Below are 17,649 nucleotides of genomic sequence, written 5' to 3'. Positions count from 1 at the left end.
GTCGCTAATCTATACAATTTTTACCCTATAAGCGATAATTTCAAGAGGAAAAAGAAACAAAATCAAGTCTGGAAATATAGAATTCTTCTTACCCGGCCAACGTTGGAGGTCTGAACTGACTTGTTTTAGTGGACTTGGCTGTTGTATAGAAAGTGGTCGCAGAGTATGGAAAGTATTGGGGTATCCTAAGACAAAAACACAGTCAGGGATTACAGAGACTAACAGAGAGGTGAATCCTAAAACTACCTGCTGGGGAAGAGTTTTCACCAAACTTTCTTTTTAATGGGAGTTTCCCCACTTACAATAAATTGGGCCCCTAATTATCTAAAATACACAAAATAGCTAAGAGAATAAATTCCCAAAATGTCCAAACATAAAATTAATGGCACTTCATACGATGAATTCAAAACATACTATGGGTAACCCACCAAAGCAAAGAAGAGGTCCACTGAATTAAAATCAATCTTTATTGAAGAAAAAGGTCTAAAAAACAATTAAAAACACTGTGCAGGTGCCGCCCATCCCGGCTTCAGACAAGACAGATCCACAGTTATATACAAGATTTACCAGCTGGGTCACTACTTGCTAACTCCCCAATGATATCCAATTAAAAGGAATATGTAACTGGTATATCCGATCACTGGCAGCAGACATGATCCTCTACAGGCAGTGATGCAGCTGCTGTGGTGCCACGTCCGGGAAGGTGGTACAGACTGGCAGGGGAACAGGCAATTTTAGTGGAGGGAATCAGTGAGAAGACTATTCTCTAAATTTTACTTCCCAGACAATAATGATGTGGGTCACCACTCACAAGAGCAGGCCCCTGGTACGTGTGCTCAGCTGCATGCAGAGGTCCCACAGAGGACAATACAGAGAGGAGGCATGTATCAGTGGCCACCTCTCCACGTACAGCAGCCATGGCACCAGGCAGGACCGGGGTGGGGAGGTTCAGACCAAGCTTGTAGAGTACCACCAGCACTCACCATTTTTGTTTTCAAAGAAAGACTCAGCAGATACATGTGATGTGTGCCAGCTGGGGGAGGTTTTCTTGTTATCGGAGAAGAAGCCGGGTAGAAGCTTGTTCAGAAGTGAATCGAGATCTGTAGTCCTCAACTCAGACAAGCCCAGGTCTCTGAGGCTTAAAAGTGGCTGTTAGAAAAAAAAATAGGGATTTGTGTGTACTCACCGTAAAATCCTTTTCTCCAAGCCAATCATTGGGAGACACAGGACCATGGGGTGTTATGCTGCTGCCACTAGGAGGACACTAAGTGAATATAGAAAGATTAACTCCTCCTCTGCAGTATACACCCCTTCACTGGCCAGTATTCATCCAGTTCGGTAGTAAAGCAGTAGGAGAATTAAACGAAAGACAATAAAACTATGTCAAAACCAAAGTAGTAACAACAAGCCAAAGGGCTAACAGTGTGGGTGCTGTGTCCCCCAATGATTGGCTCAGAGAACAGGATTTTACGGTGAGTACACAAAAATCCCTATTTCTCCTACGCTTCATTGGCGGACACAGGACCATGGGACGTCCTAAAGCAGTCCCTGGGTGGGGAGCAACATAGCTGCTAATACCCCATCTACCACTGGCTTACAGCTAAGGTACCGCCGACTGCAGAATGCACCTGCCAAGGGCAGCGTCTGTAGAGGATAGAGAATAAATGTGGTAGTGTATTATAAAAGTATGCAAGCTGGACCAGGTCGCAGCTTTGCAGACCTATTGTGCTGACGCCTTGTGCCGAATGGCCCAAGAGGCACCCACTGACCGAGTAGAATGGGCCTTAATCCCTGCTGGGATAGGAACACCCCTGACACGATAGGATTCCTGAATAGCCGATCAAATCCATTTGGCTAGAGTAGCCTTGGAAGCAGGAGAGCCCTTCCTTTGTCCCTCTGGAAGTACGAATAGGACATCCGACTTGCGGAAGGGAGCCGTCCGTGAGATGTACCGTCGAAGGGTCCTAACCACATCGAGAGTGTGCAGTGTTTTCTCAACGCGATGGACTGGTGCCGGACAGAATGAAGGCAGAATAATCTCATTTAGGTGGAAGGAGGAAATGACTTTAGGTAGAAAAGAAGGAGAAGTCCTCAAGACTGCCTTATCTGGGTGAAAGATGAGAAACGGGGGTCGGCAGGAAAGAGCCGCAAATTCCGAGACATGCCTGATTGATGTAATAGCCACTAGAAAAGCTACCTTCCAGAAAAGGAAGGTCAGAGAAATGTCCTGCAGTGGTTCGAAGGGGGCCTCCTGAAGAGCTCCAAGGACTAAATTAAGATCCCATGGATCCAAAGGCATTTTGTAGGGAGGCACCACACGGGAAACTTCCTGAATGAACGTCTTAATCGGTAATCTGGTGACAATTATTCGTTGGAACAGGACTGACAATGCTGACACCTGTCCTTTGAGAGAGCTAAGTGCGAGACCCAACTCTAGGCCTGATTGGAGAAATTCCAATATGGAAGGAATGGAAAATACCAGAGGAGATCATCCATGGGCGTTGCATCATGCGAAAAAGATTCGCCAGGTACGGTGGTAAATGCGCATGGACACGAGTTTCCTAGCCTTGATCATGGTGGAGGATACCTTGGGAGAGAATCCAGCTTGGCCTAGAATCCAGGATTCAATGGCCATGCCATCAAAGACAGGGCCCAGGAGTTCTGGTGGTAAATCGGGCCCTGTGAGAGAATATCCATGCAATCTGGAAGCCGCCAGGGGACGTGGGTGACCAGCTGAACCAGTTCCGCGTACCATGACCGGCGCGGCCAGTCCGGCGCCACTAGGATCACTGGTACCCCCTCCGCCCTGATCTTCTTGATGACCCTCGGTAGCAGGGGAAGAGGAGGAAAAATGTGCGGGAGGCAGAATTGATGCCACGGCAGGACTAGGGCATCTGCCCGACGGCACGTGGGTCGAGGGATCGGGCAATGAACTGTGGGACCGTGTTGTTTAGCCTGGAAGCCATGAGGTCCACATCCGGGGTTCCCCAGCGAAGACAAATCTGCTGGGAAAACTTCCGGGTGGAGGGACCACTTGCCCGAGGCAAGACCCTGGCGACTGAGGAAGTCCGCAACCCAATTTTCCACACCTGGTATGTGGATCACCGACATGGGCGAATGGTTGCTCTCGGCCCAATGGAGAATGTGGGTGACTACGAGCATGGCTGTCTTGCCGCGGGTTCCCCCTTGACGGTTGATGTACGCCACCTCTGTGGCATTGTCGGACTGGATTCTGATGGGATTACCTGCCAGGAGATGGTGAAAGCTGAGTAACGCTAGTCTGGTCGCTCGTATTTCCAGGATATTGATGGGGAGATGCGACTCTTGAGTGGACCACCGCCCCTGTGCTGTGTGGTGGTTGAAAACTGCACCCCAGCCCAAGAGGCTGGCATCGGTGGTCACCACCAGCCAACACACTGGGAGAAAGGACTTTCCTTGGTTCAGGGAGGACTTCAGCGTCCACCACCTGAGGGTCTGCCTGACCTGTGGAGACAGACTGAAATGACAGTCGAGAGAACGGGTTCCCGTTCCATGCCAACAGCAGCGCATGTTGTAAGGGACGGAGGTGGATTTGCGAACGGAACCGCTTCTATGGCTGCTACCATCTTCCCGAGAATGCGCATGCTGTAACAAATGGAGTGGGAGACTGGGCCTTGTCTGGAGGGAGAATGGCCAGGCCGCGGGAAGTGTCCAGTGTCATTCCAAGAAAGGAAATTCGCTGAGCCGGGATCGGAGAAGATTTTTCGAAGTTTATCTTCCAACCCAGGTGAGAACGAGTATCCACCGTGAGATCGACGGACTCCTCGCAGGCTGGATATGACGGGCCTTTTATCAGTAGATCGTCCAGGTACGGAAGTACCACCACTCACCGAGCATGAAGAATGGCCATGGCAGCTGCCATGACAATGGTGAAGACTCTGGGAGTGGTGGCGAGGCCGAACTGTAAGGCCACAAACTGGACGTGTTCCTTGCGAAACGCGAAGCGAAGGAACTGTTGATGAGGAGGAAAAAAAATGGGATGTGGAAGTGAGCATCTATGATGTCTATGGATGCTAGGAACTCTCCCTTTTCCACGCGACGACAGAACGGAGAGATTCCATTCTGAAGCGTCGAACTTTGACAAAGTTGTTCAGAAGTTTTAGATCTAGTATCGGTCGCAGCGAATCGTCCTTTTTTAGGACCACGAAAAGGTTCGAGTAAAACCCCTTGAACCTTTGGTCTTGGGGAACCGGAATGATGACTCCATCCCCTTGTAGTGCCCGTATGGCCCGGAGAAAAGCTGGGCTTGATGGAACCAAAGTAGGCGGCCACCTACTTTGTCGATGTCCTCCGGATGTTGCGACGAGTCATTGAGTGGAGGATCTAATGGATCTGGTTCCCTTAGATCCAGATGACCTTGGTCTGGGTTTCCAGTTACGCTTAGGTCTGTATGAGACCTGGGAGCCTCTGTGTCTGCGCGAAACTCGTCCTGATCCGGGAGAGGAGGATGTAGATGACCAACTAGGAATGTTACGAAAAGGCTGGAATTGAGGTTGTTGCTGATACCGAAATGGCCGGGTAGGATTTGTTGAGGGAGAAATTTACTTTTCCCTCCGGTAGAGTCAAGAGATTATTTGGTCCAATTTTTCTCCAAATAAGCGACCGGCTTGGTAGGGCACAGATGTCAATGATTTTTTGGAAGCAGAATCTGCTCGCCAATCTCTTAGCCATAGGGCTCTTCTGATGGAGATTGCATTTGCGGCTGCCTGTGCAGCGCAATTGGCAGCGTCTATTGAGGCGTTAACTATGAAGTCCTCGGCTTGGGCTATCTGGTTAGCCAGGTTGATCGCCTCTGGAGGGAGATTAATGTCATGGATGGTTGTGGTAAGCACCTCCGCCAAAACGACCATAGCCTTAGCCACTCAAGAAGCGGCGAAGGATGGAAAAAGACGCTCCTGTGGTCTCGAAGAGCGAGCCAGGTAGTCAATTTGACGGTCAGTGGGGTTTTTGACCGAAGAACCGTCAGACAAAAGATAGGAGCGTTTTGGAGGCGAGATGCGATACGGCAGGATCCACTAAAGGAGACTGTAGCCAATCCTTCATTAGTTCCTGAGCAAAAGGGTATTTGGCCTCAATAGGCTTTTGACCCGTGAAGCGTTTATCAGGCTGGTCCCTGTGTTTCAGTACAATTTCCTTAAATTCAGGATGATTTTTGAACACGTTTAGTCTTTTTAAAAGACACTACGTGTTCCGGAGTGGATACGGATTCCTCGTCCACCTTCAGGGTCTTGTTGACCGCCTCAATGAGAAAATCGAGGGTCTCTTGGGAAGTCGAGGAATCCTGGATGAAAGAAGCCGCGGACTCGTATTCAGAGTCATTTAAGTTCTCCGGAGAAGGGGGAACGAGAAACTGAGCTCACAGATGCTGAAACGCAAGCCATAATGGAATGGAAGCCATAGATCGTGACAGGGAAGCGGCCCCCTCAGGGGGGACTAGGCTCTGCAGGGTCAGCGGTGGTGTTGGCGGGAGGCAATTGCACAGAGGCCGGGTCATAATCCGCACATAACGGAGTATTGTGAGCTCGGGGCAGGGCAGTATTGCAAGTGGCACAAGAAGTGAAAAACACTGTGCTTTTTGTTAACTCTTTTGGCCTCTTTAGGTTGAGACAGTGTGTCTTGAGATAAGGACAGGATAGGCAGGGTATGCGCTATAGTGCAGGGAAGGGGTTAAGCTCTCCTGGTGCAGCTTACCCATGGTCCTGTGCCTGTGTCCCTGGGGAGGAATAGGATGGCTGTTCGGTGGTCCTGTAGCTTTGGGAGCTGTCAGCGTGATGTCCCAGCAGAAGAGGAGAAGCAATATGGCCCCCGAGATTTACAGAGCGCCTCTCGTCCCAAACAAGAAGCGCCGAGATAGGGGTCTGAAAAGCCGGGGACTAAATTTCTGGGGTCTGCTGGCGATGCGCGCCGGCGGCCGCGATGGAGCGCTGCTGACCGCCGCTGTCACCCGGCCAACGGCGCCTCTCCCCAGGGACCAGGACCGCACATTCCGACGCAGGGAAGCGCGAAGAAGGTACATACAGTGCAGCAGGCCTCCAGTCACTGTGATGGTGCGTGCTCAATCCATGCCCGATTGGGGGATGGAAGGGACCCATCATCCATCTTTGCCTCTGTCCTCCAAGGGTTTTTTTTTTTCAGTCGCGGGGCTGCAGTGACGCCATCAGGTGTGGACCTTTGTTCAGCTGTCAGGCCCTGGAGAAGAACATGAGAGGCAGGACTCTGTGCTCACAGTCTTTCAAGAGGGGTGAGGGCAGGGAGGGGAGGCGGGGAGAAGAGATCGGGACCAAAAGAGGACCTGTCGCCCCAGTAAGATTAGGCGTGCCCCAGACGTCGCAGGAGAGGGACGGAGAGGTATACTCTGCTTGCTCGCCTGTTAATTGTTCGGGGGAGAGCGGACCCTAGAAAAGGAATCCGTTGCCCCCTTCACTCCGTTAGTTAAAAAATAAGAATTAACAGAAAAATTAAAATTAAAATAAGAAAGTTGGGGTCTGAAACAGACCCAAGTGCCTCCTACAGACACTAAGCAAGAACTGGATGAATACTGGCCAGAGAAGGGGTGTATACTGCAGAGGAGGAGTTAATCTTTCTATATTCACTTAGTGTCCTCCAAGTGGCAGCAGTCTAACACCCCATGGTCCTGTGTCCCCCAATGAGGCGTAGGAGAAATAGACATTTCAAACCAGAATGGCAGATTGGCCATTAACATTTATCTTTAGTTTTAAAGCATTGGCAATATGTACTGAAAAATGGAGCAGATTTTCATTTGTCTGGATGGATTATTACTTTTGTGTTAATTTGCAAAGTTGCTTGTATCTACTTCTCAAGTTTAGTGCTCGTTGCCCAGCTTACCGGCCACCTATGCAGTCTATCAGGGGTGGCCGGTGACCTAGGCAAGGAGCTCTGTTTTTACATTGGAGCACTGCTCTGAAGCTCAGACCAATATTAAAACCTGTGTGATACGGCAATATTATTAATAATGGCAGACAGAGGGGCATGTGAAGAGATAATGACAGAAATTATTTAAATCCACCTTACCAGACATTTACGTCTATAACGTGCGATTATCATAAAATGGATCGTCTAATACTCCTTAAAATTGGGTCATCAGCATCGGTGGAGGTCCAACACCCGCACTCCCACCAATCAGCTTTTTGCCGCTTAGACCAGATGTACATTTATGTAGTCTGAAGAGCTCAGCTCCATTCACTGTGTTGAGGCCGTGCTCGGGTGCTGCAGCTCAGCTCTTACTGAAGTGAATGGGAGCCGAGTTGCAGTAGAGGACAACACCTTTGACCATGAGGTACATGGAATTCCCTGGGAGAATATTACCTACCTCAGAACTGTATGTTTCAGTGTCGGGGGTCACTTCACGGGGCAGAACCTGAATGGAGGATGAGCTGGGAAAATACACCGCAGTCTTGGGAGAGTGGAAGGCAGTAATGAGGTGGCTTAATGGTATTGTAACCTATAAAGAAGAAAACCAATAAATGTGAATGAGTCCGATGTGGAACTGAATTGTAGATACACAGCTCTGGCAAAAATTAAGAGACCACTGCAAAATTTTCAGTTTGTCTGTATTTTCTCTTTGTAGGTATATTATTGAGTAAAATGTAAGTTGTTCTTTAAGTCTACGTTCACATTTGCGTTGTTGTGTGCTGCATCTGCGACGCAACGCACAACGCATGCAAAACGCTGCGTTGTGACGCATGCGTTCATTTTTATAGCGCAAAAAAAATGCAACAAGCAGCGTCCTCTGCGCCCTGACGCTTGTGCCCAAAAAACGCATGCGTCACAAAACGCATGTCCATGCGCCCCCCCATGTTAAATATAGGGGCGCATGCGTCGCCGCGGTTGCGCCGATGCACCGCAAATGTGAACGTGGCCTTATTCTATAAACTTCTGACAACATGTCTCCAAAGTTCCAAGCAATAAATTTAGTTTTTATTTTCTGAAAATGAGAAACTATATCAGCAAGCACAAGAGAAAACGTATTTTGCTTTTAACTTCAAGTTCGGAATTTTTTTTTGTGTGTGTATATATATATATATATATATATATATATATATATATATATATATATATTAGTTTGGTATCACTGTAAATTGTACAGACTTCCTGAAGAATCAGGTCACGAGGTCATTTTTGTACCACGGTACTCAATGTCGTGAAAACAAAACCCAGAAACAAAAAGGAACTGAACTTTTTTCCCCCCACATGGAATTTTTATTTCCCTGTTTTCTATTACACTGAATGGTAAAATGAACTCATCATGAAAAAAAAAAAAAAATTAAAGCAATGTTTTGACTCTTGGACAAGCAGGAAAAAAAGTGAAAAGGAAAATGGTTGACATTGGTAAAAGGGTAGTTATTCTGGAGGTAGCAGCTACCACCATGTCTGAACAGAACACGTACCGTATGTTTATGACAACATGTATCGAATGTCAGATGAGCGAGTGTTAATAATAGCGGAATGTGGCTGTTACACAACATCCCAAACCTCTCACACAGAGACAGAAGTGATATAGTATAACACAAGGTGGGTAAGGTCACAGTAACACGGTGCAGTCGCGTGATCGACTGTCACTTTACCTCCTGACAGACACGCCGGCAACGCCACAAGTCATAACAGAGTAATCATAGAATCACTGAATGATAGAGTTGGAAGGAACCTCCTGGGTCATCTGGTCCAACCCCCTGCTCAATGCAGGATTCACTAAATTATCCCAGATGTCTGTCCAGCCTCTGTTTGAAGACTTCCATTGAAGGAGAACTCACCACCTCTCGTGGCAGCCTGTTCCACTCATTGATCATTCTGTCAAAAAGTTTTTCCTAATATCTAATCTGTATCTTCTCCCTTTCAGTTTCATCCCATTGCTTCTAGTCTTTCCTTGTGCAAATGAGAATAAAGATGATCCTTCTACAATGTGACTGCCCTTGAGATATTTGTAGACAGCTATTAAGTCTCCTCTCAGTCTTCTTTTTTGCAAGCTAAACATTCCCAAATCCTGTGACCGCTTCTCATCTCATAGGACATGGTTTGCAGACCGGTCACCATTCTGGTTGATCTTCTCTGAACTTTCTCGAGTTTGTTGAGGTGTTTTATATGATGTGATGCCCAAACTGGAAACAGTATTCCAGATGAGGTCTGATCAAAGAGTAGAGGGCAATAATGACTTCACGTGATCTAGACTGTAAGCTTCTGTTAATACATCCCAGAATTGCATTTGCCCTTTTTGCTGCTGCATCACACTGTTGACTCATGTGCAGTCTGTGATCTATTAGTATACCCAAGTCTTTTTATCATGTGCTGTTACTTAGCCATATTCCTCCCATTCTATATAAGTTTTTTTCATTGTTATTGCCCAGATGTAGTACTTTGGTTTTTAAACAGGATAAAATACATTCTGTTAGTTGCTGCCCACTGCTCCAGTTTATTTATATCTATTTATATCTTTTTGAATCCTCTCTCTCTTCTCTACTATTAGCTATCCCTCCTAGCTTTGTGTCATTCGCAGATTTAATCAGTGTACCCTCAATTCCTTCATCTAAATCATTGATAAAGATGTTGAACAATACAGGGCCAAGGACAGAGCCCTGCGGCACCCCACTTGAGACATTCTTCCAACTGGATGTGCAGCCATTTACGTCCACTCTTTGGGTCCGATCACGAAGCCAGTTATGAGTCCACCTAACAGTTGCCTTGTCCATTGCATACTTAGTGATTTTTTTCTTCAATAAGGATTGTGTGAGATACTTTGCAAATACTCTGCTTAAGTCAAGATATACTATATCTCCAGCATTTCCCTGATCCACCCAGTCAGTGACTGTCACAGAAGGAAATTAAGTTAGTCTGACATGACTTATTAGTTATAAACCCATGCGGACTCTGGTTAATCACTTCATTCTTATCAAGGCACTTACAGTTAAGTCCATATATATTTGGACAGAGACAACATTTTTCTAATTTTGGTTATAGACATAACCACAATGAATTTTAAACAAAACAATTCAGATGCAGTTGAAGTTCAGACTTTCAGCTTTCATTTGAGGGTATCCACATTAAAATTGGATGAAGGGTTTAGGAGTTTCAGCTCCTTAACATGTGCCACCCTGTTTTTAAAATGGACCAAAAGTAATTGGACAGATTCAATAATTTTAAATAAAATGTTCATTTCTAGTACTTGGTTGAAAACCCTTTGTTGGCAATGACTGCCTGAAGTCTTGAACTCATGGACATGACCAGACGCTGTGTTTCCTCCTTTTTGATGTTCTGCCAGGTCTTCACTGTGGTGGTTTTCGGTTGCTGTTTGTTTGTGGGAATTTCTGTCTGAAGTTTAGTCTTTAACAAATGAAATGCTGCTCAATTGGGTTGAGATCAGGTGACTGACTTGGCCATTCAAGAATATTCCACTTCTTTGCTTTAATAAACTCCTGGGTTACTTTGGCTTTATGTTTTGGGTCATTGTCCATCTGTAGTATGAAACGACGACCAATCAGTTTGGCTGCATTTGGCTGGATCGGAGCACACAGTATGGCTTGGAATACCTCAGAATTAATTCGGCTGCTTCTGTCCTGTGTCACATCATCAATAAACACTAGTGACCCAGTGCCACTGGCAGCCATGCATGCCCAAGCCATCACATTGCCTCCGCCGGGTTTTACAGATGAGGTGGTATGCTTTGGATCATGAGCTGTACCACGCCTTCGCCATACTTTTCTCTTTCCATTATTCTGGCAGAGGTTGATCTTGGTTTCATCTATCCAACGAATGTTCTTCCAGAACTGTGCTGGCTTTTTTAGATGTTTTTTAGCCTTTTTATTCTTGATGCTTATGAGTGGCTTGCGCCGTGCAGTGAACCCTCTATATTTACTTTCATGCAGTCTTCTCTTTATGGTAGATTTGGATATTGATACGCCGACCTCCTGGAGAGTGTTGGTCACTTGGTTGGCTGTTGTGAAGGGGGTTCTCCATGGAGATTATTCTCCGATCATCCACCACTGTTGTCTTCCGTGGGCGCCCAGGTCTTTTTGCATTGATGAGTTCACCAGTGCTTTCTTTCTTTTTCAGGATGTACCAAACTGTAGATTTTGCCACTCCTAATATTGTAGCAATTTCTCGGATGGGTTTTTTCTGTTTTCGCAGCTTAAGGATGGCTTGTTTTATCTGCATGGAGAGCTCCTTTACCGCATGTTTACTTTACAGCAAAACCTTCCAAATGCAAGCACCACGCCTCAGATCAACTCCAGGGCTTTTATCTGCTTAATTGAGAATGACATAACGAAGGGATTGCCCACACCTGTCCATGAAATAGCCGTGGAGTCAATTGTCCAATTACTTTTGGGCCCTTTAAAAACAGGGTGGCACATGTTAAGGAGCTGAAACTCCTAAACCCTTCATCCAATTTTAATGTGGATACCCTCAAATGAAAGCTGAAAGTCTGAACTTCAACTGCATCTGAATTGTTTTGTTTAAAATTCATTGTGGTAATGTCTATAACCAAAATTAGAAAAATGTTGTCTCTGCACAAATATATATGGACTTAACTGTACAAACATGTTGTTTAATAATTTGTTCAATGTAAAAAAAGACACCGACAATGACTGTAGAGGAAGAACTTGCAACTGATGAAAGCTGATTGATGTGGGGCGTCAGATACCCAGCAATTGATATTCATGAACAACGGCCGATCAGGGGGTTTCCAGGTGTCCGATAAGTCATCAATATTACATCCCTGGACAAAACCTTTAAGGATCAGACCTAGTTTGGCCTTAAAACTTTTTGGGGAAATTTTGATTGTTGCATTTCAGACGCCATCAATTTTTGTCGACGTTGATGTGAGATTTATCAGACGAGTTATTTTTAGTTACATATAACAACTAGAGTTGTATTACTTAACCCCTTTCTACCATTGGACGTACTATTCCGTCCATGTGGGGTGGGCCCAACTTCCCAAGGATGGAATCGTACATCCAGAGCAGGGGTCCCCAACTCCAGGCCTCGAGGGCCGCCAACAGTGCAGGTTTTCAGGATTTCTTTAGTATTGCATCGGTGATAATGTGATCATCTGCACAGGTGATAATTCCAACCCCTGTGCAATACTAAGGAAATCCTGAAAACTCGCACTGTTGGCGGCCCTCGAGGCCTGGAGTTGGGGACCACTGGTCCAGAGCGATCAGCCAGGCTCACGGGGGGAGCGCGGCCGAGTGTCAGCTGACTATCGCAGCTGACATCCGGCACTATGTGCCAGGAGTGGTCAAGGACCGCCCCTGGCACACTGCGATCAAACATGATCGCAGTGTTCCAGCGGTATAGGGAAGCATCGTTCAGGGAGGGGGCTCCCTGCGTGCTTCCCTGAGACCCCCGGAGCAACGACATGTGATCGCATTGCTGCGATTGTCTCTTACCTCCTCCTCCCTGCAGGTCCGGATCCAAAATGGCCACAGGGCTGCATCCGGGTCCTGCAGGGAGGTGGCTTCACAGCGCCTGTTCAGAGCAGTCGCCGGGAAGCCTCCCTGCTGTGCATGTCAGATCGCTGATCTGACAGTGCACAGCCAACTGTCAGATCAGCGATCTGTCACTTTACTGTGATATGGATAAATTATAGCTCTCAAAATGTGGTTACGCAAAAAATATTTTTTGCAATAAAAAGCGTCTTTTAGCGTGTGACGGCTGCCAGTCATAAAAATCCGCTAAAACCCCGCTATAAATAGTAAATCAAACCCCCTTTCATCACCCCCTTAGGTAAGGAAAAAATAAAAAATGTTTTTTTTTCCTTTTTCCCGCTAGGGTTAGGGTTGGGGCTAAAGTTAGGGTTAGGATTACATTTACGGTTGAGAATAGGGTTGGGATTAGGGTTAGGGGTGTGTTAGGTTTAGGGGTGTGGTTAGGGTTACTGTTGGGATTAGGGTTAGGGGTGTGTTTGGATTAGGGTTTCAGTTAGAATTGGGGGGGGGGGTTACCACTGTTTAGGCACATCAGGGGCTCTCCAAATGCGATATGGCGTCTGATCTCAATTCTAGCCAATTCTGCGTTGAAAAAGTAAAACAGTGCGCCTTCTCTTCCGCGCATTCCCGTGCGCCCAAACAGGGGTTTACCCCAACATATGGGGTATCAGCATACTCAGGACACATTGGACAACAACTTTTGGGGTCCAAATTCTCCTGTTACCCTTGGGAAAATACAAAACTGGGGGCTAAAAAATAATTTTTGTGGAAAAAAAAAAAAGATTTTTTTTTATTTTCACGGCTCTGCGTTATAAACTGTAGTGATACACCTGGGGGTTCAAAGTTCTCACAACACATCTAAATTTCTTTGGGGGGTCTAGTTTCCAATATAGGGTCACTCGTGGGGGGTTTCTTCTATTTAGGTACATTAGGGGCTCTGCAAATGCAATGTGACGCCTGCTGACCATTCCATCTAAGTCTGCATTCCAAACGGCGCTCCTTCTGAGCTCTGCCATGCGCCCAAACGGTGGTTCCCCCACACATATGGGGTATCAGCGTACTCAGGACAAATTGGACAACAACTTTTGGGGTCCAATTTCTCCTGTTACCCTTGGGAAAATACAAAACTGGGGGCTAAAAAATAATTTGTGGAAAAAAAAAAAAGGTTTTTATTTTCACGGCTCTGCGTTATAAACCGTAGTGAAACACTTGGGGGTTCAAAGCTCTCACAACACATCTAGATGAGTTCCTTAGGGGGTCTACTTTCCAAAATGGTGTCACTTGTGGGGGGTTTCAATGTTTAGGCACATCAGTGGCTATCTAAACGCAACATGGCGTCCCATCTCAATTCCAGTCAATTTTGCATTGAAAAGTCAAATGGCGCTCCTTCGCTTCCGAGCTCTGCCATGCGCCCAAACAATTGTTTACCCCCACATATGGGGTATCAGCGTACTCAGAACAAATTGTACAACAACTTTTGGGGTCCATTTTCTCCTACCTTTGGTAAAATAAAACAAATTGTAACTGAAGTAAATTTTGTGTGAAAAAAAGTTAAATGTTCATTTTTATTTAAACATTCCAAAAATTCCTGTGAAACATCTGAAGGGTTAATAAACTTCTTGAATGTGGTTTTGAGCACCTTGAGTGGTGCAGTTTTTAGAATGGTGTCACACTTGGTTATTTTCTATCAAATAGACCCCTCAAAATGACTTCAAATGTGATGTGGTCCCTTTTAAAAAATAGTGTTGTAAAAATGAGAAATTGCTGGTCAACTTTTAACCCTTGTGACTCCCTAACAAAAATAAATGTTGGCTCCAAAATTGTGCTGATGTAAAGTAGACATGTAAGAAATGTTACTTATTAAGTATTTTGTGTGACATATCTGATTTAATTGCATAAAAATTCAAAGTTGGAAAATTGCAACATGTTCGCCAAATTTCCGTTTTATCACAAATAAACGCAGGTAATATCAAAGAAATTTTCCCACTATCATGAAGTTCAATATGTCACGAGAAAACAATGTCAGAATCACCGGGATCCGTTAAAGCGTTCCAGATTTATAACCTTATAATTCTGACCACTTGGCCTGGTCATTAACATGCAAACCACCCTTGGGGGTAAAGGGGTGAAAAAGTAATTCTGCATTTTTTATGTTTTTCAAGTGCTGCACAAAATGAAGTTCAGACTTTGTTCTTTGGGTCAGTAGAATACCAGCAATATTAAATTCATATAGTCTTAAGTACTATAAACACTGTTAAAGAAAAAAGGGATATGGTACTTTGTTTTTGTATCGCCATATACTGCGAGCCCAAGGTTTGGCACTGTCCGTGGAGCTGTATTAGTGCAAGATGGAGAGTGCACGAGAATTTATAACTCAGTAGGACTTGACATAAGATCCTTTGACTGAATCAATAACACACTGAACTACCCAGCCTGGACATTATAGTGACAGGCAGGGTGAATGACCCTGCTCCTGGACTGGCATGTGACAGATATAGAATTCATGCTGTGAGGCTTCCGATTTCCATTGCAACCAGAGTTAAACAAGAAAGATTTGTGCAGCCCTGTTCTAACATCCTGTCTGGATCTTCATGCAAGCCAGACGATGGAGTCTTTAGCTCTGCGCTCAGGATACTTGGCCCAAGATCATGAGCTCCTCTTGCACTAACAAGGCACCACAATGTCATAATGCTGCATGAGCCATCACTATCTGTCACAGAGCACAAAGCAACAGGTTCTGATGGTGGGTATACACAATATATGGAGGTAGGGTTTAATACAAATTACTGGGGCTAGCTTAGAACCACACAAAGTGCAACTGCGCATTTCCAAATGTATTAGGCTACGTTCACATTAGGGTCATGCGACGCTGCGTCGCCGACGCACGGCAACGCATGCGTCATGCGCCCCTATCTTTTACATTGGGGACGCATGCGTTGCGTTGTCGTGCGTTTTCGGTAAAACGCACGACGCATGCGTCGTTTCACCGCACCTGGGTGGCGTCGGAGACGCGACAATGTTGCATTTTTCGAGCGTCTAAAAAACGCATGCGTCGCACTTGCGTCGCTCGTGCGTCGACATTGCGTTAAAATCTCCATTGAAACACATTGACAACGCACTTGCGTCGCGTGTGTGCGTCGTGCGTGCGTTGTACGACGCATGCGTCGTTACATAAAATTGAACAAAAAGGTGTCTAGACAGTGCAAACAGTAGATAAACATCCCCCCTATATAAAGAAAATGTTTGGATTGTTTGTCACTTCTACTGCAGCATCTTGAGGCAAGAAATCCATCACCAGAACACTTCTACACATCCCAGAACACTTCTACTTATCCGCTGTCCAGAGATGTAAGTATACAATGATTCTGTGCATTTTCTACATGTGGTTTAAAATTATTTTTGCAAGTTGTGTTTTATATTCTGCACTGTGGTTAAAGATATTGTTGTATTTTTAGTCTGGTTGTGATGTATGGCGTTGTATAGGATGGCGTTTCATTGTGTCTGCGGCCTTGATGATTGTTCTTTTCAGGATAGAATTTTATTTTCAATTATTTGGTTTGGTGGTGTTTTTTGTATTCTGTTGTGATGTTTAAAAATTGCGTTATATGATGGCGTTTAATAGTCTAATGATTATGCGCCCTTTTACATGTAATAATTTTTTTATTGCAAGTTGTGTAGTTCTGCACTGTGGTTGTGTAAAGACATTGTTGTATGTTTCTGGCTGTGATGTATGGCGTTGTATGCCCTTCTATTGTCTCCGGCCCTGTCGGTTTTATTGTAAAGTATGGTGTTTTTAAATATTTACATTTTTTTCCTTTCAAAAATCTATTGTGTTTTTGGGGTTTCTTGCTCCGTGGATTACTGTACTTTAAAAAAAAAAAAATCTTTTGGTATTACAACATGGGGTCTGTTGTAGATCTTATCTTTAGGCTTTAGTTTAATCTGGCATTGGGTTGTCTCAGCCATTGTTTCTTTAATTTAATCAATGTGGCAGTGTTGTTTGCTCAGCGTTAGGTTGGAGTGCAATGTTGTTTGTGGTTTAAATGCCTTTTTTTTTTGTTTTGTTTTTTTATATTGCTGGATTGTGCATAGGAGCATAGGAACAGTTATTTTGTTCTTTATTTCAGAATTGCATTAATAGTCATGGCCAGCGGCAGTGATTCCAGCACCCCACCGCTGAGGAGTGAGGTGAGTACATGATCTACTATTACTATATTCGCTTTCATTTGTAGATGGGTCACTCAACTTTTTGGTAAACTATTTTGCAGGCTTCTTCAAGTGAGGAGGAGAGCCAGGAGGAAGAGAGGGAGCAGGAGCAGAGACCGGAGCAGGAGCAGAGACCACGGGGCCAAGCTGTGGTTGCAGGACGGAGAGTAAGTTTTTTTTTTTAAACTTTTTTTTTTTTTTTTTTTTGGGCGGGTATGGGGGGTGGCGGGATGGGGTGGTGTTGTGTGTGGTAGGTGGCGGTGGAGGAGGTAGGGTCAACTTTTATTTATCTTGCAACAATTAATATTTTCCATTTTTTCTAGGTTTCACAACGGGCCCTGGATGAACCCCTCAACATCGACCTCATGGTGGCATCCATAGAGGAACGGGGCCCGTTGTGGGACAGCCGTGACCCCCGGCACGCGGACCAGGGCATATTGCGGTGTCTGTGGAAAGAGGTGGCACAATTGCTGTGGGATGGCTTCGACAGCGCTTCCCCCACGGTCAAAGCTAGTTTTCGTAAGTATTTCCAAAATGCTGCTGTGACCCATCATGCTAGGATTACACAACCGTCTGTGATGTCTTCTATTGGTATTGCACACGGTTGCGTAATCGTTGTCAATATATTCTCTAAATTTTGTTTTGTTTTTTTATTTATTTATACACAGTTCGAAAACTGCGGACCAGATGGCGCTCCATGAAGGACCGTTTCAAGAGGGGCCTGAAAAAGGAAGGACAGGCCCGTAGTGGTGAAAAAACGGATGGGAGATTTGTTTTGTGAAAACGGAAAGGCGGAAAGGCACAATAAACTTTATTAACAAACACAACGCATTAGACAATCGGGTGACATTAATAACCAAACATATGATGGTTACATTACATGGGCTCCACAGTGTTTACATAACATCATAACAACACGTTGAATTACACCATTTGATCTTGCCAAGAAACACGGCCAACATCG

At 45.3% G+C, this 17,649-nt stretch overlaps 1 protein-coding gene across 2 annotated transcripts in view; it reads right to left on the bottom strand.

Moving 5' to 3' along the window:
* Nucleotides 1-17,649, bottom strand: part of YME1L1 (YME1 like 1 ATPase) — a 55,708-nt gene that overhangs the window by 21,542 nt on the left and 16,517 nt on the right. For both annotated transcript variants that reach the window (XM_069729621.1, XM_069729622.1), the window contains exons 2-4: nt 7,370-7,501; nt 984-1,149; nt 93-185 (exon numbers count right to left, since the gene is read on the bottom strand). In XM_069729621.1, the coding sequence (XP_069585722.1) occupies nt 93-185; nt 984-1,149; nt 7,370-7,501 (391 nt within the window). The remainder of the gene's footprint in view (nt 1-92; nt 186-983; nt 1,150-7,369; nt 7,502-17,649) is intronic.

Source organism: Ranitomeya imitator, chromosome 6 (genome assembly GCF_032444005.1).
Source record: "Ranitomeya imitator isolate aRanImi1 chromosome 6, aRanImi1.pri, whole genome shotgun sequence".
NCBI classification, from domain to species: domain Eukaryota; kingdom Metazoa; phylum Chordata; class Amphibia; order Anura; family Dendrobatidae; genus Ranitomeya; species Ranitomeya imitator.
The sequence above is the reverse complement of the archived record's forward strand: the minus strand, read 5'-3'. Positions and strand labels throughout refer to the sequence as shown.